The sequence below is a fragment of the Thermobia domestica genome, chromosome 13 (genome assembly GCF_964235325.1).
Source record: "Thermobia domestica chromosome 13, izTheDome1.hap1.1, whole genome shotgun sequence".
NCBI classification, from domain to species: Eukaryota; Metazoa; Arthropoda; class Insecta; order Zygentoma; family Lepismatidae; genus Thermobia; species Thermobia domestica.
The window spans coordinates 47,710,677-47,734,870 of record NC_137466.1 but is presented as its reverse complement, the minus strand read 5'-3'; the positions used below and the strand labels follow the sequence as shown (position 1 = coordinate 47,734,870).

General features: G+C 36.3%; 1 protein-coding gene across 3 annotated transcripts in view; it reads right to left on the bottom strand.

Moving 5' to 3' along the window:
* LOC145668129 (atrial natriuretic peptide receptor 1) overlaps positions 1-24,194 on the bottom strand; it is a 2,711,550-nt gene that overhangs the window by 1,256,627 nt on the left and 1,430,729 nt on the right. For all 3 annotated transcript variants that reach the window (XM_081735691.1, XM_081735693.1, XM_081735692.1), the window contains one exon: positions 152-290. In XM_081735691.1, the coding sequence (XP_081591817.1) occupies positions 152-290 (139 nt within the window). The remainder of the gene's footprint in view (positions 1-151; positions 291-24,194) is intronic.

Sequence of the window (24,194 nt, the reverse complement as noted above, 5' to 3'; positions counted from 1 at the left end):
CTAGTATCATGCAACTACCTACGGTTTGGGATTCAAATATAATTTGTTGAAGTAAGTACTGCTTAAGTAAATTAGAATGGTGGTTTGATATTATTTAGAAATAGTGAATGTTTGGCGCATTTTCAGAAAATTCAACATAAACTATACTTACATTTATCTGGACAGAGCGAATTGTCGAAACCGCATTTAGGAGTATCGGGCGGAGCATCTTTCCTGCCTCCAGCCCAGTGGATCTTTCTGTTGTCCACAAAAACCAATGCTTTCTTGGATCCAAAGTAGTTTGCCACAACCTGTACAGAAAATACAAATAAATTTCTTACAAGATAAAGTTATATAAAAACAAATATAGTTAAACTACACAGAAAACAGATCATAAAGAAAATTCGACGCATCAACTTATATAGTATATAATGCTTATCTATTCACATCATTAAAAGGTTGTCTGCTGTTATCTACGTAATTCTCTAGTAACCAAATGGAATATTGAATTATTTTTTGCGAATGTTATAGATAACATATATTGATCTATATTATGTACAAGAATTTTTAAAATCTATTTATGTAAAGGACAGTTACATCGATGCAGTGGACAAGTTTTAGCAACATGGTTGTACATTTTAGTTGGTGGGAAACAACATTCAAAAAGGAAGTTTTCTTTACTATTTTTATTACTAGTGATGGTGTGTTTCCACAAGCGAGCGATTATCCTTTTTTCTTCTCACTAATTTCAATCTCAAATTAGATAGTACGTCCGTAATATCAAAACACACAATATATGACAAACATCTGAATATTGTTAGCTTGTTACGGAAATAGGACATTTACGTCATATTCCGCCAAAATCGAGTAATTTTATTTTTTGAAAGCTATTTTAGAACACTCTCTATCAAATTAGTGTGCATGTGTATTTGGGGGGACGAGGAATGGGGATAGGACTGCTCCTTTTTGACTGACTTCAATTTCAGGCATTATGAATTGTGTATTTATTTGTATTTTATATAGATAATGTTGGGAAACCTATCTTTAAAAATCTGTAAGAGCATTAGTAAAAATATTAGTAAAAACATTTGTAATACGTGAATTAAATAATGTACAGTATTATTTATTTACTTTGGCACATATGCACATTCTAATTTTGTAATTCTTGTATACCACCGTCGAATACGCGACAAAACGTACCACCGACAAAACGTACCACTTACCCTGAGGGATGCTTGTGAAGGGTTTTCTAAAAACACTTTAAATAATGACAAACGACAAAACGTACCACTTGACTGGAGGGCTACTTGCGAAGAGTCTTCCAATCAGCCATCAAATAATGACAGGCGACAAAACGTACCATTTGATAGGACGGTGTATATATATCGGCCAAAATAACGTAAAAAGTTGAACAGATTGGTGGTGAGAAAAGTACCGATGCAAGACCAAGACTAAGACTAAGGCTAAGGACCAGGGACGGATAGGCATTATTAGAGGGGTGCGGGCGCTTTCTCCCACAAGGGCCACCAGCATCTCAATATCACAAATCAATTGCACAGTTTTCTTTCTACAGTAACTCAATAGTATTAACAATTGACAATTAAAACCTGATATTCTTTCATCAGTATATTATTCTGAATTGTTCAAAATATTATATGAAGTTCAAGGAGAACGTATACTATATTACAAAATTAGCAGATGTTTTAGTGTACTAGTTTTTGATGCTACTGTATCTATCACTTTTGCATTCGAAATATTATTTAATAAATCTTTTCTGAGACATGGTACTCGTTAGCCTATTTTTAATGTATTTCAGTTTATTTCAGTTTTGAAAAAGTTCTTTCACATGTTACCTGAGTTATGGACAAAGTCAATAAAAATTTGTATGCTGGAAACTTGGATAAATATTAATGCAAAATTTACAATTCTTCAAAATTAAAAGCAGCACATTGGACAATTTTGCAACACGTTTTGCATTCGCTTTCCGTGTGAAGAAATATGTTTTCTCCTAATTCTGAATCACTTGCACCATCAGCAGTCATTTTTTCTCGGTTGTGCTCGTCATCAAGACTGACTTTCAAGGATATCCACGTCCTTCAAAAGTCCAAGAGAATACATTTATAGTATCCTTGGAAACTTCTTTACTGAAGTTTTTCAGAAAATATGTAAGTTTATCGAAAGGCACGTCTGGAAGTTCTGTTACTTGGTTGAAGTGTCTAGGGTCCAAATAATCCATAAAGTACATTGCTTCTTGAATCTTGAAGAAATACTCGAAACTACCATGTCCAATATTGTGTTAAATGCGTCGATGCAGTACCTGGTCATTGGATAGAAGCAGCTTCATTTTCATATTCACAAGAAAATCTTTGTCCATCTCTGAAGGCGAATTGTCGACAGGTCAATAGAAAAAAAAAAGAACTCACGTTCTAAGTCTTCAAATTTGTTATTGGCCCATTCTGCAAAGCTTAATGTTGCATTCTTAACGGATTCAAAATCATCTCTCTACTCTTTCACTTGGAACAGAGTAGTCTGCACGATCCGATAGGACTACAGTAGCAGCACCCTCCATTTGGAGATAGTTTGACAGAGAGGTCGTCACCTGAAATATCTTAAGGAACATTTGTGCTGTCCGAGTTGTTTTGAACTTGAGAAAATCTTTTATATATCCTTTCGCTTTACACCTAGCTTTTGGTGTGGTATTTTCTGTAGAAGCAATTTTCTTAATTGTTATGGTCAACTCTATATACAAAGCACTTTCTGGGTTCGAAAAATGACCAAACTTTTTCTGAAAAACAGTGTGTTTTCTACCATCTTGTTTCCGCAATAATTGTAAGACGCCTTTGTTAACATTTGATCTTCCAAATGTTCATTCGCTGATAAGACTCGCATAAATATCGCACAGCCATTCAACAGAACAATGACACAGAATCAGTGTATTTTTTTGTCAGATCACATATGACATGATTGAGTATTTGAGCGTAACACCACACGTGTAACTGAGTGGTTAAGCGGTTAGCGTATGCACCTTTGTCGTGGGAGACCTGGGTTCGATTCCTGGCGGGAGCTCATGTTGTTCGGATTTCCCGTAAATCAGTATGTCCCGTCTCATATAGCCTCGCTGCTAAAGGGCCGTTAAACTCAAAATCAACTGAATCACACGTGTAACTGATCACAGGTGAATTGTAAAAATCCGAATATTGTCCTTGCATGTTACTTGAGCCATCGGTTGAATTTCCAACAGACTTCTTAATATCAACTTCTGCAGAATTTCCAGCAGTAAACCGCAAGGACACTGGTCTGCGGTAGATATGCATTTTACAATGACAACAATACTTTGTTTAACAACCATTTTAACAACATGCCATAAAACAACAGAGCACTGGCCTGAAACTACTATATCTTGAGTAGTGTCTAATAGAACAGAAAATATTGAAGCTTGAGAGACTTCTTTCGAAATATATTCTCTGATAAGTGTGTAGTAAAAGTTATGCGACCACTATCCTGCTTAATTCATCGTATATGACTCTTCTCGGTGACCTTATCTAAATTACTTTTAAGCGGAAGATCAAATTTGCTTAAGAAAGAAATAATATTCAAAAAGTTTCCATGATCTATAGCTGTGTCTTTCAGTTTATAGGCTGCTACATTTCCTCTGTAAATGAGCCCTCTTTTACCAATGAGTTTCTGCACTTTGACAACTCAATACATTACCTGTCTGTTCTTCTCAACCTTATACTGCCGTTGTTTTACCTGTTCATGAGGAACTAGTTTCTTAACATTATGTTCTCTTTTGTTAGATATGTAAGCACCCACATTGGTCCAATGTATTTTGGAAGACTCGTGTTCTCTTACTCGCTGATAAACGTGTTTAATGTTACGTTTGTCACGTACAGAACCTTTAAGAGAAGTTTGTTTGATCTGGAGAATAATCTGTGAACACGCTGAAAAAAAATGCTTGAAGTGGTACGTTTTGTCGCAGATTAAATATCCAAAATGTTTTAATTAGTCAAAGACAGGTTGTAATTTAAATAAGTGGTACGTTTTGTCGTGGAATAAATATCAGAAATGCTTTAGTTAATCCATGACAGGTTGTCATTTATGACAGGTCGTCAAAAGTGGTACGTTTAGTCGCGAAAATTCAAGTGGTACGTTTTGTCGCTGGTACGTTTTGTCGGGACACCACCACCGTCTACCTCTTGTTAATGAGCTAGAAGTGTTTCCCTCGGGCCAAAAGATGTTTTGAGAAAATCTTAAGGGAATTTATATCTCAAAACCTCCACTATTTTTCGATAAGCCATCAGGTGCCAATAGTTGACAATTGAGATGGTTACCATTAATCGTAAGAATTTTCAGGAATTACTAAAGCTCCCCACTGATGAAAGGAGGGATGTAACTAATGATTTTACCAAAGCAGACAGGATAAACAAATACGTAAAACCATTTCCTGAAATCCTGAACTTACTTTTCTTATTCACATTTTCCTTCATCACCCCTTTATCGAGGCAGTGTTCTGGCCATTCACCTTCAAGAACAAATCATGGATTCCGTGCGTCTTTGTCTCCAGTCACAAATACAGAACATCTGCTTTTCAGATGGGAATACGAAAGAGTTATAAGAAAAATAACAAAACGGTATTTTGCGTGGCCAAGATACGCAGGTAAATTTATCATTATAGGGTAAACATTGCTTCAGTGCGGCCAAATTTCAAGGTAGACAGGTGGCCAAGTTACAGAGTAATAAGTATCGACTCTCTAATGGGAAAATACAGGTTCAAGACGAACCAGGCCAAGATGAGGAGGTGGCCAACTTACAAAGGTAACCAAGTTGACAGGTTTTATTTACGGGAATAGGACGAAAATTTACTCTGCCGTTGTCGATTGATTTTATGTGCAAGTAGAAGAAGATGTTATATTATATGTTATGTTATATTATATATATGTTATATGTTATATTATATATATATATATATATATAGCGTAATTCAAAATGATGTGAACGTTAAACAAACGTTCTATAAGTGATAATACTCTATCAACAATGAAATCTCTATATAAATACTTTCAATATTATCCTCAAGTTTTGTTTGGAACGAATGTAGTAGTTTATAATTTATCCGCTAGGTGGCAGAGTGATTAGTTCCAAGATGGCTGCCTGTGGTGAAGAAAGAGTTTTACAGTTTTGTGTTTTACAGTTTCACGTTTGTCGGTCTGTTGTTAGCATTCAACGCGAGTTCCGCACAAAATTTCATAAAGATCCACCATCAAAGAACTCCACACGTAAGTGGTATGACAAATTCAACAGAACGGGATTCATTTGTAAAGAGAAGTCGCCCGGTAGGCCGTCCACTTCTGAGGCAGATGTAGAAAGGGTTCGAACCAGGTTTCAACGCAGCCCACAAAAGTCAACAAGGAGAGTTAGCAAAGAGCTTCAAATGCCTCAAACAACTGTTTGCCGTGTATTGCGTAAACATTTAAAGATGTATTCGTATCGAGTGAAGTTGTTACGACACTTAACACCTAATGATCACACGTGTCGCAAGACCTTTTGTGAGTCATTTCAAGAGTTGTGCAGTGTTGATGATGATTTTTTGGACAAACTTTGTTTCAGTGATGACGCTACTTTCCATGTGACAGAAAGAGTGAATCAACAAAATGTTCGCATTTGGGGAACTGAGAAGTCTCACCAAACTTGTGAAATTGTGCGTGATTCACCGAAGACGAATGTGTTTTCTGCAAGTTCATCTTCAAAAGTTTATAGTCCGTACTTCTTTGACGAAGGAACTGTGACTGGACAAACATTTCTACAAATGCTTACTACGTGGCTTATGCCACAGCTCGAACATGATAGTGCAAACTTCATCTACCAATTGGATGGAGCTCCATGTCACTTCCATCACAATGTCAGAAATTTCCTGAAAACAACAGACTGCCACACCGCTGGATTGAAAGGTCAGGAAAAATGATCATCAGCTTCTACGTTGGCCACCAAGTCCACCGGACGTAACCCCCTGTGATTTTTTTCTGTGGGGATATCTAAAAGACATTGTCTACAAACCCCCTCTACCCCAAGATGTGAGTGAACTGAAAGAGCGCATCACTGCTGCAGTGCAAACTGTTGATGCAAACATGTTGAAACGGGTCTGGGTGGAATTGGAATACCGAACAGATGTATGCAGGGTGACAAAGGGGACTCACATAGACATTTGTGATGTACTATTTGCATTTTTTTTATCACAAAAACTTGGAGAGTTTTAGCATTTAACTGTAAGATTTGAAGCTATTTGGATTATTAATAAAAAAGTTATAAAGAGTTGTAGTCGTTCACATCATTTTGAATCACGCTGTATATATATATATATATATATATATATATATATATATATATATATAGTAGCGGATTCAAAGGAGAGCTATAGGGGCTATAGCCCCTTGATACCCAGGTACGCACTGGATAAAATGGGCTTCAATTCTGCTTTACAATGGATAAAGCGGCAAAGTATGGTTCCCATATATTATAATGTGTTACTTAAATATACCGACTAATTGTAACAAGTGACTCCTCACGTTAAAGTAAGAGAAAAAGATCATAGTTTTATAGCTAGTCTTTTCAAAGTTATTGAAAAGAAGCTATATTTCAAGCTATATGGTAATTCGAACGAGAAAACGTGTGATGGCGGTTTATATCAGCGTAAAGAAAGGTATACAAAGGCAATGCAAAAATACATATTTCATAAATGTGAAATGGGTGTGCAAGTAATTCAACCCTATAGGGTATAACACTCAGACATGTTACCAACAGAATTCTCAGAATAAGCTCTGACTTCAAAATGAGTCAAAAGTAGACAAAAGTTAAGCCTTGACAGTAGTCAACACGGAAAGTTTGAGTTGGAAGTTGAAAGTGTTTGGGACCGCCGGCATCACGGTCCCTTGTGTTTGAAATAACGCGTCGTGCTGTGGTGTTTTGTTTCACGTTTATAGATATGTGAAAGAACGTAAAATATACTATGACACAATACACCGCAGCATACGTTATCCCGGACACAAAGAATCGTGGAGCAGGCAGTAGCTCAATGAAGCGAATGGAAAAGTTTAACAACGTAGCTCAATTTTGAAGCACAATAAAGACGTACTAAGTCAATTTTCTTTCTTTTCCTTCTATGTTCTTTCCTTTCTGCATTGCAGCTTGAGGTGGATTCTTGAAACGTCATGACATACTCCACAAGTAATAACGAATTTATTAAATTGCACAGTAACACTGAAAAAATCAAACATAGACATTCATAAGACGGTAAGCCAAACCTGTAATGAACTAATAACAATTTCTCGAAATGTTTCATTCAGCAGAGTATTGCTACAAATGTTTGGTCACGAGTAAAACTCGCATTGTGGCTCATAATTTCCCAAATAATTTGTGAAAATCTTTGAAATCTTGAGATTCTTTGCATTTCTTCTTTTAATACCTTGAATTGCCCTCCATTTCCTTTTTCGTTTAATATTTCGTAATATTTATTGAAATTTCATAACACCTACTTCTCAAAATACTGGTTTGTAACGTAAATTCGTGTAATTTTGTAAATAATAGTAAACAACAATGGAAACAACTCCCTTTTCCCAGGCACGTAGCCAAGGGGGGGGGGTCCGGACCCCCGTTCGAGACTAGAAATGAAAACAATAAGGGAGGATGAAACAAAATGAAATGAGAAAAAGAAGGATCAGCGTTAAAATTAAAAAAAAAACTAAAGGAAGCTTTTGTTTACTCCTTCTTATGAGGAGATTTGTATTACAGTAGGACGTCGATAATCCGAACGTCAAAAATCCGAACGCTGTCCCTAGAAGCTTTTTACATTTTGTCTTACTGCTAGCGACAAACAAACAATAGGGTTTTCCGTCGTTGTTGTGTGAAATCAGTGTTTTTACAAAAGCTCATTAATATGTAATTGTTTGTCATCCATATTTTTATTTTTCCTTAGGCCTAAACAGGTTAAGTTTTACGTGTGAGTTACAAGAACTGTGTAACTTAGTGTAAGAGCAGGTTCTTCAGAAACATTAAAAGTAAGTAGCCTTACGTACGGTATTGTAATTACTGTATGTACTGTATAACCACTGTATCTATAAAAGAGCATACCGTACAGCATATTTAAGCCTAAATAGCATTTTCTTGGTTATTTTAGAAAATCCAAATAATTTGAAAATCCAAACAACCTGTGGTTCCAATTGGCTCGGATTTTCGACTTCTTTCCGTACTTGCAATACATGGTGGAGAGGTGAGCGAGATATCCTGGAAGAGTCAGGGAATTTGAAATTTTTAGAAAAGTTACGGAATTCTGAGAATTTCTGCTACTATTCAGGGAGATTTCAAGCTTCCGAAAGCATAGTGCCGTTGTGTAACAGCGTGGACATTTTTTAAAGTAAGTTTTCTTCATCGCATCCTTGCAGTATCAAACATTTTATTTCAAAAACAATTTTCTACTCATCCTTTAACCCGTCATTTGGAACCGACAATAGTTGACGGAATAACAAAAACAAAAATTGTGCATTAAGAAACTTCTGTTAGCATTTGATTCAACAGAGAAAGGAATGCAGATATTGTAAAATATTTTGCAAGACTATTGAGTATGCACGTTTTATAATAGTGAATATGTACTTTTTATAATAGTTGAGGTCATAATGAAAGGAAATTGTTAAATTTGAATAAACAGAGGAAGGACGTAAATAATATAAAATCTTTTTCAATACTTTTTTATTCTTTTACTCGAGATTTCTTCATAGTTTGTTGTTAAAATACTTATCAACATATCCTCATTTTATTGTCCTGACAAACCAATATATGTTGATAGTAAAGTAGTTTAGATTGATCAAGTTCCTGGCCTTCAGAATTTTATGTCACGCCCTCCCCCCCCCCGTTAAGAAATCCTGGCTAAACGAACCAATATATGTTCCAGTAAAATAGTCTAGAATGATCGAGCCCCTGGTGTGATGACCACAGTATTTCATGTCACGGATTCTTCCCTTCACGAAATCCTGGCTACGTGCCTGCCGTTTCCAGACTTCTTTGATAGTCAAGTGATTAATCTTTCTTCACACAAAGTATTTCACTAACATTTCTAATAGAGTTTGGACCTCGTTATGTAAAATTTTATTATGGAATACTATATTGTAGCATATTTGTATTTATATAGATAATGTTGGAAAACCTATCTTTAAAAAGCTGTATGTAGAACATTAATAAAAATATTAGTAAAAGCATTCGTAATACGGTAAAAAGCTCAATATAATATTTCAGACACAAAATTCCCTTTTGATTAAATGTTTAGCACACGCACCTTCGGAGTTTTGTGGTGAGGATATATATGTGGTTCAGATTTTGCGTTAAACGAAAGGTCCATGTTTAATATATTTTCGGTGTTCACAGAGGGATGTTCAAACTTAAAACAAGCAAATTTTGAGAGATTCAGGACAGATAGTGTTGTCAAGTAGGCAGAACTGAGAACTTCTCATATTTGTTGCAATTTACTTTCAATACCTTTCAGTTTTTATTGTGCGATAGCCACAATATGTAGGCTATTCATATCAGATGACATATTGAAAAAAACTCAATATGAAAATGGTCAGTACTATGGCGTAATTTTTACCTTCATGACTTATCTATGTCTAGGAGATTGAGTTAGTGGAAAAATATTTAGATGTTGGCCAGAACCTTGTTTGTGTAACACTTCTCACCAAACATCATCATATTCAATACTAATACCGATAGTTTATCTGTGACATAATGATCTACGTATGTCACTATCCAACAACAGAAAGAGTGTTTAAGACCTAAAATGTGAACAACACAACAGAACAAACTTTCCTTTTTGAAGTTTGGAAATTATTTTCGAGCCTGAATTCTCCAATCACATTCGTTGATGTCCGAATACTTGTTTTGGTTTTCGTAACATTCAAACCTTGATTGAAAGTAAACAACAACAAATGTCAGAAATGCTAACTTGACATTCTATACCTAGGTATATTCGGACTCGGAGAGAAAAGAAAAAGTGTGATTTAAAAATTATATCACGAAAGAATATCACTTGATTCAACTGTTATTCGAAAGTTCTGAAAGATATTGCTATGCATATTGTTGTTAGATGCAAAAATATTAAAGTTCACTGACTCGGAACTCTATGTTTTTCATGGTGCAGATTTGCAAAACCCTCTTCTAAAAGACACATTTCTTTAGTAACTGGGTACTCCAGTCTGTTTTCTGAACATGTACGGAAATTTGTGACGTTAGACACGTGACCTCAGTAAATCCATTGGTTACATTATACAAGGTGCTTTCTCATCAGATCTGAAAGTAGACATTTCAGTAGCACCAACCCATAAATAAAAATGAAAAGTTGAGAGTAAAACAAATGGATCGCTTGTTTGCAAAGTGATGTAGCTTCAAACTATCACGTAAATCTCATCAAAAGAATGTTATTCACTATCAGCAATAGGAAATAATCTTCATGATTATGTTTTTGGTTGGATCCATAAAATAAATATGAATTTTTCATGAGATATTGAATTTCCAAGTTTTCCTATATTCCCCATGGGATTTTTTTCGACTCCCTCTATACCTATCTTCCTACGTGGTCGAAAACGACCCAGAGTATTAGCCACGGTATTCCCAGAGGGTAGATTTCGACCCACCACCCTACAGATGTACTCATTAGAACTATCAAACTCTTTTCACCATTTTAGCAATTAGTGACAGTTAATAATTAATATTTATAAATATGATCGAAATCCGTGATGAGAATTAAATATATAGGTTTAAAAATCAATTTTGCAGTTCCACTACTTAGCAGTCAAACAGTCCAAATGTTTGAGATATTAGAACATGATTTATGTTTTTAAAAAAAAGTTCAAGTGCACGAAAAGAAAACTAAACCATTTCAAGCCTTTCAGATTTAAAAGTTTACTTTTAATTCTTGTTCAGCGTATATGTTAGACACTGTTGCTTTCACGCAACCATGTTTTCTTCCGAACATGTATATTTTAGCTTTAAAAAAAAACTGTACGTAAAACAAGTTTTGTATTTATTGCTTCCCATGATAGCCTTTGTTGTTAATTCAAACAATTCACCTCTGAATAACAACAGGAAACCTAAGTGATCAATATAAAATTATCTCGTGCATTCAGATCTGAATTTTATGTTTCCTTCCCCCTTTTTTCTGAGAAGCTTCGTGCTGACTTATCTTGATTCTAAGAAAAAAGAAGAATCTTACACGATTGTAGAAGGCATTTGATTTTCAGCTTGGATGAACATTTCTAATAGAGATTTCTTGTGTAGTGTTTCAGCAATCGTAAGCGTAGTGAGGCGTTGTGGAGAGGTCAAATAACTCCAGAGAAGGGATCGTTATCATCTGGAAAGAAAAACATGAAAGACTCAGTGCTCAAAAGAAGCACTTTAGGTCAAGATTCAAGGGAATATTGTTTTTACAAGTTCATTATGGTTGACTTTTTAGAGAATTTGCTTAACCAAAATTTCTTTATTCACCCTGTCTGTTCGTCCGGAAGGCATAATATCACAAGAACTACTTAATGAATCATTAGCGAGTTTGGTCAGAACGTAATGAGTCTTAAGTTCGTTTTTTGGAACGTGACATTCTAAGTATAAGTGGGAGAAATCGACCCCTTTAGGCTTCAAAGTTGGTTGCCATAGAATGAAACTGTAACAGATAGCGAACGAAACTTTCTGTAATCAATTAAGCGTCGCATTACATCTCCAATCTAATTTCTCTACGAAAACCGGAAATAGAATAAATCAAGCACCTCCGATTCTAACATTGATCATTATGTAGTAAAAATGATGATAGATAGCGAAAAGTGATTTCTTGTAACCAATTAAGCGTCTCAATAATATATCCTATATCCTCTATTCTCACACGGTAGCCCAATGGAAGAGTGCTTACCTGTTCTTGGGGTCCCTGGTTTGATTTTCTGCCAAGTATGTTTAGTAAGTTGGGTGATGAACAACATCGTGTCCGGTGTTTTCTCGGGATAATTTCCGTTTCCTCCTACAATCTTACTTCACAAATAATTCCACCATCATTCACGTGCCTTAATCATCCGTCTCCCTTAGCCCAAATCTTAAAACGTTAAACTGAAAGATGCTTTCCACTCTACTCCTTCAATTAACATCAAAAGTGGCAGAAAATTAGTAATTTGCGGCTTTAAGGGTGAGCATTATAGAATAAAAACGGTAATAGCTACAGAGAGAGTTTTCTGCAACGAAAGCGTTCTAAGTAAATATTCCATTTCCACTTTAACCTCTACTAAAACCGGAAGTTGAATAAATATAATACCACTTCCGGCTTCAATATTAAGTGAGAAAATCCCACACTATACATATCAAACTAATTCACGTGATGAACTCATGGCACTGTTACTTGTTACTTCTGTAGTTACAAAATAATCAGAATTTTATAACTGAAGACTTCAGATATATCAGAAGTAATTAGTACGTATGTTGCTGTTAGGAGTATATATGTCACTGTTTGGAAAATAGTAACACAAATAAATAGAATCTGATAGTTAACATTACACTATATTTCACTCATCTCTGGTGCTTGTGGTCTTTGCTTCGATACTAGATCGAGTCAAGCTTCCTTTTGTAGTAGACAAACATCATGTGTGTACATTTTATGTAGGTTTATCCTAAAATTTTCTTCATTCCACCATTTCGTTCATTATCATCATTTATTTCGTCTTCCTCTGCTTCGAAGCATATACCCGTGGTACGTTAAACTATAAAGATATCTGCGTATTTATTTATATCTATAAAGACTAAGGTGCGTACATAAAAAAGTAAGAGAGGACTTTAGAATCCCGACATAGCTCCACTGCAAACTAAACCAGGAAGGAATCTCTCTATGCTCCACTGGAAGCATACAGAGAGGAAAAGGTTCCCACAAGGTTTCACTGCAAGCCAGGAGGAAAAGGAAGCCAACAGTTCCACTGCAAGCTAGAGGCTTTAGGTTTAGGTGAGGTACGATTCGAAGGTTCCACTGCAAGCCAAGAAAGCGGACTTGACCAGTCGTAACTGATGCCTGTCGTAGAAATCCTCTAAGTTAGTGTATATAGGTGCTCCAGGTGAGATAGTGGCGCTATTATTTCGTCACGTGACCACTAGTATCGCAGTTGTCCCTACCGTCTGCAGCTATAGTACTCCGTAGTAAGACGCAGATTGTTGATGTTTGTAAATAGAACCACATGTCGGGTGTTTGTAAACACAACAATGTGGGATATTAAACTAACGCGATTCTCAGTTTTTTTAAATCCATTTCTACCGTTGTATCTCTACTAAAATGGGAAGTGGTAAAAAAAATCTAGTACCATTTCCGATATTAATAATGAAATCACATAGTTTCCAAACCATCCGCAGTTTCACAATCTGAAACGGTGCTTACTTGTTTGTTGCATGATAATCTTATATAATCATACATTAGGAAAGAAAAACGGAAGAAAAATCCTAGATTTATAGAAAAGAATGAGTTATTTGAAAGCTAGTATGCTTTCTCGTATTATAATGATATCCGCACAACCAACATGAAAGAGCACTGATTTTACAGAAGGAAACACAATTATAACGTACAGTGAATTTGGTTTTATATGGGATTTCAATTGAATCACTACTTAATTGAATAGCAAGATTAATTACACGAAACATCAGGTTTACTCTATCACAGCTCACTGTTTTGGTAATACGTCAAACATGATAGAAAATCTATTATAAACAGCTTGACCCTTAATTAATATGCATTTCATTGGCAAAATTGAGAGATATTGCGAGAGTCTTTCATTGACTGTTATATTATTGGTGCTAGAAAGTCTAACTGCATTATCATATGAATACATTAAAGCATAGGACAACACATAATCCAAAATACACATAATATTAGAGAAATTGTGTTTGAAGTATCCTTTCTGGGCACTCAATCAATCTTCATTAGGATTAATCCTGCTTAAATGAAATAAGACAAGTTCTGCATCCTTTTTTTGTTTTATAGATAGTACATTTCTATCACTAGTGGAATGATCTTTATGCATTATTCATATGTATTAAACGTACGCACATATCGGGAAACGTCATGTCGAAAATGAGACATACATACCAACTAGAACATGCAATCAAGCTCAACAAAATAGTATGGGTTGATAAAAAAAAAAAAAAAAACTATTCATGCATAGATTTGGAGAAAGTAGGAAAAAACAAAGTTTTGAAAACCTAAACATTGACACTACATGATAAAAGCGCTCCATCTAATAAGATGGACCTGATATGAAATATAAGCTCACTAAGCTCTTTATATCGATAGCAACAGGATACAGTGTGGTTAATAAATAATCAGATATAGCCCACAATAATTATGAGTAACTCTTACACTATAATTTTTGTTTAATTGTGGAGTTGCCCACAGATAATAGAAAACACGAAAATAGAAGACACGAAGCTGAAGATAATAGGACACTTCAGGACACGGGCACACCCACGCGGAGTGTCCAACGGGTCCGGACCTTCACAAGATTTCGTAACTCGACATATTACATATATCATATTATATATATATATATATATATATATATATATATATATATATATATATATCGGGTGTTGCAAAATAAGTGTTACAACTCTTGGGAGGTGACTCCTGCCACTCAGACAAGAAAGAAAGTTCTCTTGAACTTTCGGCTATCGGACATAGTTTCAGATCTACAAGGTGCCGAAAGCGTGGGAAAATGACTTTCGGACGCCAATAGTTCCGAAACTATCCAACGTAGAGACGGCGGGTAAAAAATTCACTGAAGAAGTCATACCTGCTGTATTAAATTTTGCATGTTTCACAATCCTACCATGCACGCGCAAGGGATTCCCCAAAGGAACGTAGGGAGTCCCGGATAATCTGCCAAATAAAAATTGGTCTAAATGGATATGAATTGATAGGGATTCTACCAGGTAACAATAATTCGTTTGTATTAAGTCGATATCTGGCACCAATACAAAATGGCGGACATCTTCATGCCCGTTGTGTGTGGTTGCATAATCGCCAGGTACGGGTGCTGGTCAACAGTGACGTTCTGAGTATTAAGTGTAGCGAATTTGTACTCAAATGCTCTAGAAAGACATCTGGAGTGTCTTTAAAGCATAACAGATGAAGCAGGGTGATTCACATGTGTGGAAACACTTAAGAAAAATGCCCAGAAATGCACTCATACTCAGTAAACTTGAGTTCAATGCGTCGGAAATGTAAGGATTAGCGTCAAGAACATGAAAGCCATTACCAATTCACCAATAATATTCTCTCTATCTGATGCAATATGATGTGCACAGTTGCATACCAATAAGGATGCAACAACTGAGGCCAAGTTGAAATTGTGCTAGGGGACTCACTAAGAAACTAAATGAATGTCAATAGTGGGATCGCATGATCAATATTGAAATGTGGCCAATGTGTGTGTTGATATCAACATGTAGCTAATGGACAAATGTCAACATGTCCCACTACTGCTGGGACACTGTCCCACGTGCGAAAAATAGGAAAATAACTAGTCAGGTCTTGAATCTGAGGCCGTAGACTCCCAGTAGGATTGGAAACTGCGACCACGCGAGCAAAAGAAAGTGCTCTAGCCCTCAGGCTTCGAGGGAGCCTCACTTTCTCTGTATTCATTTCTATGAGGAGTACCCACTTTGTTTGGCAATCGTTCTTGTACAGCCTCCCGACATGCTTGTGTATTTCATTTTGTTACTGCTACTGCACAGTTGTAAACAATCAGAGCATTAAGACGTTTCTTCCTATTTCTCATGTTTTATTTTCCATATGTATGGTGTTCTAGCGGTAGTGTTAAATGTGCCAAATTGGTTCATTTTCGTCTGTGTCTTGGCATGTACACTGTGTGTAAGATACGAATTTCTGGAGGTATTTTCCTATATTTCGAGTACGTCATATGTCCCAGAAAACGTGGGACATGATACAAGTTTTTTTTATTTTCACGCTCTATCAGAATTTGAAAAATGGATTAAGATATTTCTTTTCATGTGTCGACTGTGGGACAATGTCCCAAACAAAGAGGGACATTCATACAAGCGTGTTCTAGTTACGTTCTACCAAAAAGTGCACCAGATGTAATAGCAGAATGTACAGCGTTATTTTCCTAGTTTTTGCAATTGGGACGGTGTCCCAGCAGAAGTGGGACATGTTGACATTTGTCCATTAGCTACATGTTGATATCAACACACACATTGGCCATATTTTAATATTGATCATGCGATCCCACTAGTGACTTCATTTAGTTTATCTAGTTTCTTTGTGAGTCCCCTTGCACAATTTCAACTTGGCCTCAGTTGTTGCATCCTTATTGGTATGCAACCGTGAACATCATATTGCATCGGATAGAGAGAATATTATTGGTGAATTTGCAATGGCTTTCATGTTCTTGACGTTAATCCTTACATTTCCGAAGCTTTGAACTCAAGTTTACTGAGTATGATTGCATTTCTGGACATTTTTCTTAAGTGTTTCCACACATGTGAATCACCCTGCTTCAACTGTTATGCTTTAAAGACACTCCAGATGTCTTTCTAGAGCATTTGAGTACAAATTCCCTACACTTAATACTCAGAACGTCACTGTTGGCCAGCACCCTTACCTGGTGATTATGCAACCACACACAACAGGCATGAAGGTGTCCGCCATTTTGTATTGGTGCCAGATATTGACTTAATACAAACGAATTATTGTTACCTGGTAGAAACCCTATTAATTCATATCCATTTAGACCAATTTTTATTTGGCAGATTATCCGGGACTCCCTACGTTCCTTTGGGGAATCCCTTGCGCGTGCATGGTAGGATTGTGAAACATGCAAAATTTAATACAGCAGGTATGACTTCTTCAGTGAATTTTTTACCCGCCGTCTCTACGTTGGATAGTTTCGGAACTATTGGCGTCCGAAAGTCATTTTCCCACGCTTTCGGCACCTTGTAGATCTGAAACTATGTCCGATAGCCGAAAGTTCAAGAGAACTTTTTTTCTTGTCTGAGTGGCAGGAATCATCTCCCAAGAGTTGTAACACTTATTTTCCAACACCCGATATATATATATATATATATATATATATATATATATATATATATATATATATATATATATATATGTTCACTTCCTTTGTAAAACTATGCTTGATTAGCAGAGAAATGTTTGGTGCAACACGAAGATTTGATGTTCCAATTCATCCGTACTCTTTCTTTTCTCATAAAAAGAATCTAATTATGTCATTTTTCCTATTAATACGGTATATGCTGCGGCAGTACTTAACAATTGCTTATAATCTTCTCGGATCCAAAATAACACCGGTTTAATACTATATAGATATATTGTGTTGTAGTATTGAACCCCCCCCCCCCAAAAAAAAACCCTCTAGACTCTCTCCAACATAAATTTCTGGTTGTGCGCCTCCTTCACGGTAAATTCTCTTGCTTAGCTTTTCAGAATATCAAGAAAACCAACTTTTTTAAACGTCGCTACAATGTATGATGTTCTTTGCGAATAATAATTAATAGTTCTCATTTTGCTGAAAAATATTTATTTATTTATTTATTTACTATGGATGCAAAAATTACATTGTTATGTAGCAGATAATGTCTACTGTTGTAATGCCCTTAGAACAATGATGCCTATACTCCTTACAGTGACGGAAATAATTCTAACATGTAAGAGTGACGCAAATACCATTAATAATTCAAAATATAAATAGATACTAATAATAAGAAACTCACTCGAATCCGTACTTTCATTGAATATTAGAGGAACATATTTGTCCTTCGAATATTCGAATAAAATGTGAATTCGAATAAACTTGTTTTAAAAGATTTGTTAGAATGCTTGTTCAAACCGAAAATACGTTTACTAATAAGTATTCGAATAATTTTCAAACAATAATTATTCGAATAAATTTTGAAACAATTTTAACACTAGTTAAAGATCTAATAAGATTTTCACACATTTAGAACCAAATTTTGTTTGAGCTGTTTGACAGAAAATCCCCTTGACTACATGTAACCATTTTTGCCCCTCCTCCCAACTAAAATATTTGAACAGCTATGTTTTCTTGCCCATCGGATTTGTTTTTCCTTTTTTGTGGAAGCATCATTACAAGCATCGAAAACTACAGTTGATAATTTGGTGTAGTGAATTTTCACATAGCTTACATAGGATTCTAAAACTTGTTCGTACGTAGCTGAACTTGGACAAACAATTTTTCGAAGCAACATACCTACATCTATTATAATTTCAAATTCATGGGACAACATTTCTTTGATAACATCATCATTAGGGATGCTCGTCTGGAAGAGATCACAGATTGAAGACTTTTTCGTTTTTCTTAATTACATGTTTCGGAATAGCGCCAGTGGATAAGTGGCTAACTCGTACTTTAGATACTTGTTTAGATCATCATCTGTTTCCATCACTCATGTTATCCGCATAAACAATTGACTTGTACCTACCGGGCCCACATTTTCATGCACCTTAGTACGTATACCTGTGTACGAAATAGGTTTCACTCGGTCAGATCTCCTATTCAACTTTAAATTTCTAAAATCCTTCTCAACCATTCTGTCTACATAGGCTTTTCCCAAAGTTCCCACGGAATCGCAGTTAATGAAGCATCGGAAACAACTCAAGTCGTGATGGCGATTAAATTGTTAGTGTCCACTTCAAACAGACTATGGTCATTGAGACATAGAACAAACTTCTCAAGATCTTTGTAGTCGCGTTGTTGCTAGGATTCTCGGAGATAGATATGTTGGTCGGACGACGATGAGGGGATGCCGCTGAAAATTTCGAAGTTCTTTCTCCAGCACCTTGCACTTCTGTAGAGGAAGTTAGACGGTTAACACCATCTTCTAACTGCCTTTACTTAACAAATAAAACACAGTTCTGACCAGAGCAGAATGAAATATATTAAAAACTATACTTACAATGTGTTACAGTTTCAAGGACCTAACGTCCTCTTCATCAGACACCAACACTCCAACAACGTGCCTTTACTTCCACGCTCAAATTTTTTTTCAGGTAACCTATCATTTTAACACAGGATAAGTGAATTGCTGAGCCGCATTTGGACGAGGATAGAGCAAAAGAGTAAATCATTCCAGCACAGAACTCGTGCCGTCAAGTTGATAGGCAGACGCCTCACTAATACGCCACCGCATTTTTCTCTACTATGTTATAAAAATAAACGACAATGAAGAATACCTCTGGTGTGGAAGGACCTTATTTCAGTTTTCAGTGAAAGTACACTCATGTCCAAAATTATTGTCGTATATCTATAAATATGTTGTTGAAGGAATATAATTTGATAATGAATTCGCCCGGTATTTCTTATAATGTTAGTGTGTGTATAATCGGAAAAGACGTGTATGTGACAGATTTCATGTTAAAAGAGCAGTAAATAAGAATAATAAGACGAAGATAAATCTTTCTTGTCCATTTAGCAACATTTTGTTTTACTTATTCTAATTTTCGTATTTATAATTCTTTTCCTATGAAATTTACCACAAATATATATTTCCCGATTAAACACATAGTATCAGTATTAAAAGTATTCTGCAAAATCATTATCAAATTATTTTCTCACAAGAAGACAGTTATAGATATGCGACAATCATTTTGGACATGAGTGTACATACGTAAGGTATGAATTCAACGTTTATATCTCTTATCTTTCACTGTTGAAAATACAAAACAATACAGTAATGAATATGCTGGGCAGGTTTTCCCTTGTTAGAAAAATACAGTAGAAAGATAAAATGAAAATATTTCCCTGTAGAACATACACACAGAAGTTCATATATTTGATATTACGATTGAATAGACTGTATTCTTAAGTCGAATTGTAATCTGACTTGATGCGTGGATTTAAAAAAAAAAAAAAAAATGTGCAGCAACCTGTTGCGCAGGAAATTTCAGTCATCTAATATTATGCGTTGTAGGAATATATATTTCCGAGATAGCTCGGAGACTTTCAGTTCTCATATTACAGTACTGCCAATCGATATTCTCGCCGAGTGTTTCCCATCGAAGATTTTTCATCCACAGCGCACTTTGTCTTGTGCACTAGAGAGTTATTTTTTATTCATTTCATATGAAAAAATTAAATTAAATTTTCTATATAACATCATATATAGGCCAAATATTCTCTTTAGCTTGAAATAACATAAATGTACTTACAGAGTTCGTTAAAAAAAAAGGAAAGAAAACGCATATTCTAAAGCGATGTAGTCACAAAGTAAATAAACGTTAATGTCACGTTTCTGCATTAAGTACTCTTTGGACGAGGACTAGATTTAAAAAAAGAAAAAAAGCTTCTATTTTACGCGCTAGGAGCTGAAATAAAAAAATGCAGCAGAGTTTATGAATCCGTCTAGAATGGCACTTCATGTACTAGTGAAGTCATTAAAGCAGGTTATTACAGAAGATTGGCCTGATTTCAGAAATTCACTGTGGCTTTATTATTGGACCACAAAACTTGCAGATGCAGTGCAAACCTCGAAAAGTATTTTTGTGTTTCAGGTTCGCTTCTGATTTTTGCCACGAAGGCGCAGTTGTGAACGTTTATTCAAGATGTTGAGAAATCTCGAATTTTATTCATATCAGTCTCCTAACAGTGCAATGACACTTCCGAATGAAGTTCAACAAAGATCCATTTGGCGATATTTACAGCGTCGGGATGCCTCTGAAAGGAGAAATGAATGTCGGACTACATAGAGAAACGGTTGATCGCGTGCAAGTGAGTTTTCCACGAAGCCCACGGACTGCAACAAACAGAGCAAACAGAGACTTGAACATCCCATAACCTACCATTTGGAAGATCTTACGAAAAAGATTGAAGCAGAAGCAGCAATTGATACAAGCCCTGACACCTGACGATAAAATCAGACGCCTTGAACTTTCGGTACAGTTCCAACAAATTATCGAAGAAGATGCAAAACTCATCTTTAGTGATGAAGCAAGATTTTTTTGAAGTGAGATTTTCAATAAGTCTGCAAAGTTTTGTGACAATTGTCCAATAATACAAGCTACATTGAATTTATGAAATCGGGTCAATCATTTGTAATAACCCTGTATGCCATGTCATTGGTATTTGCTCGATGGGTGCTATTCAAACTGCAAGCTGCAGCCGAGAACCAGTGACAACACCAGAGAGGCTTGAGGTGTTCTTTCGACTGTCCCCTTTCCTAAACATTCTGTATTCACTAATATAGCATTATAATTTAGGCCAGGTAACATAAAACTATCTTTTTTCGGTATAAAAAATAATATCTGCGCCCCAAATTATTTTCTTCCGCTTGGCCCTCCATAGAAATTAAAGCTGGTGTCGTGACACAGAGAACTGTATACATACACAGGGGCACCGATTTCTCAGTAAATTTGGGGGGGGGTATTCAGATGCAAAAGGTATATATATGAGGATTTTAAGACAAATTGCATTCAAATTATGCCAAATATTGTATATTCATAAATACAATAAGGGGGCCCATATGAACTTTGGGGGGCCCTGCCCCCAGGTACGGTGCCCTTGCATATACAGATGGTGATCAGAAAAATGGAAACACCTGAACGAAATAGCAACTTACCAGATTAATATGGTATCGGGCCAACTTTCGCCTTCTGAACAGCCTTGATGCGACGTGGGATGGAGGCATAGAGGTCGTGAATGGTAACAAGTGGAGTTTTACACCATTCCTCGTGCAGGGCATCGGCCAGTTCTGTGAGAGAGGATGGAGGTGGAAATCGGCGCCGGAGTCGTGTTTCCAAGACGGACCACAGATGTTCAATTATGTTGAGATCTGGGGATTGGGCGGGCCAGGGGAGGTGTTGAACTTCATCCCGATGTTCCTCAAACCACATTGCAACAACGCCAGCTGTGTGAATGGGTGCATTATCATCCTGGAAGATTGCGTCATTGTCCGGGAACAACATCCGGACCATAGGATGCAAGTGGTCTCCTAAAATTGCGACATAATCTTTGGCAGTGATTCGTCCTCTAAATGTGACCACAGGACCTAATGAAAACCGTGATATGGCGGCCCACAACATCACCGAGCCGCCGCCATGTTTCACAGTTGGGCGGAGACACTGCAGATCATAAGCTTCTTTGGGCATTCTCCACACACAAACACGGCCCGTGGTTGGGAATAGGGTGAAGGATGACTCATCAGACCATATCACACGTTTCCAGTCCTCGACGGTCCAAGTTGCATGGTCGCAGCACCATTTGCGGCGTGCGAAAGCGTTATGGTCCCTGATGAGCGGTTTGGCCCGTGCAACACGACCCCGTAAGTTTATGTCATGTAATTCGCGGCGGACTGTGATTGTCGAAACAGGGTGGGGGAGGTGCTGATTGAGTTCCTTCGTCACTTGCTCCGCAGTGGCACAACGGTTCTGCGTGACAATGCGCTTTAATACCCGGCGTGACCTGTCACTCATGATTTTCTTCCGCCCACTGTTCCGCTTCCCCGTGTGTTGTGTAGGCCGTCATCACCTTTGACACTGTCCCACGCGACACACCTAATACAGTAGCCACTGCCGTCACACTCACTCCATATAAGCGCGCACCAACAATTTGCCCTCTCTGAAAATCTGAGAGGTCTCCCATTTTACACTACCTCCGTCTGCTGCAGCCACTGGACACTGCTGTTCCACTGCGCCTGACGTAGTATGGAGACAGACCTAACACACCACCACCAGCGGTCCGGCGCTGCGGGCGCCACGACACCACTGCCAACCCATACATCTGACGTGTTGCCAACTACAGGTGTTTCCATTTTTCTGATCACCATCTGTACATATCTTTATTGATAAGGTTTATCTAAATCAAAAACTTGTAAAGCTGTTTAAACAATTGCAAATAAGTAAATAAAATAATAATGATGAAAAGAAATTCGTAAGTACATACGGTGCTACAATGGTGTCGACAGCTCCAAAATTCCTTCCAGCTACTTCCAACTTTTCTCACTGACGCGCAGTTCGGAATAGATGTATGCCGTTTGTAACCGAATGACTTCGTTCACTGCCTTAGACGAACTAAGTTGTAGTTACCTCAAGCCTGGGTATAAGCCAAATGACGCAGCAACCATCTTTCTTCTAGATCAGTAACGGCCAATTTACAATACAGGACAAAATAAGAACAAAAGTTGGGAGCCTTTCCCTTCAGTCCCTTTGAGGCATCGGTCATACACTTTATGAATCTTTGAATCTTTATTATTATTATTATTATGGGCAACTTGCTTCTTGTTTCAGGTGTTTATGCTAGGAGTGAGGAACCTGCAGTTTTCCGGACCTGTTGTGAAATTGCTAAGTTATACAAAGAAATGAAGTGTATGGCAATTGAAGAATACTTTGAGAGCTCAGGCCACATTTGTGCACCTTGAAGACTAACTGAAGTTCAAAATAAAAAGAAAAGAAAAGAAAAGAAAAGAAAAGAAAAGAAAAAGAAAAGAAAGAAAGAAAGAAAGAAAGAAAGAAAGAAAGAAAGAAAGAAAAAAGAAAGAAAGAAAGAAAGAAAGAAGGAAAGAAAGAAAGAAAGAAAGAAAGAAAAAAGAAAGAAAGAAAGAAAGAAAGAAAGAAAGAAAGAAAGAAAGAAAGAAGAAAAAAGAAAGAAAGAAGAAAGAAAGAAAGAAAAAAGAAGAAAGAAAGAAGAAAAAAAGAAAGAAAGAAAGAAAGAAAGAAAGAAAGAAGAAAGAAAGAAAGAAAAAGAAGAAAGAAAGAAAGAAAGAAAGAAAGAAAGAAGAAAGAAAGAAAGAAAGAAAGAAAGAAAGAAAGAAAGAAAGAAAGAAAGAAAAAGGAAAGAAAGAAAGAAAGAAAGAAAGAAAGAAAGAAAGAAAGAAAGAAAGAAAGAAAGAAAGAAAGAAGAAAGAAAGAAAAGAAAGAAAGAAAGAAAGAAAGAAAGAAAGAAAGAAAGAAAAGAAAGAAAGAAAGAAAGAAAGAAAGAAAGAAAGAAAGAAAGAAAGAAAGAAAGAAGAAAGAAAGAAAGAAAGAAAGAAAGAAAGAAAAGAAAGAAGAAAGAAAGAAAGAAAGAAGAAAGAAAGAAAGAAAAAAGAAAGAAGAAAGAAAGAAAGAAATAGAAGAAAGAAAGAAAGAAAGAAGAAAGAAAAGAAAAAAGAAGAAAAAAGGAAAGAAAGAAAGA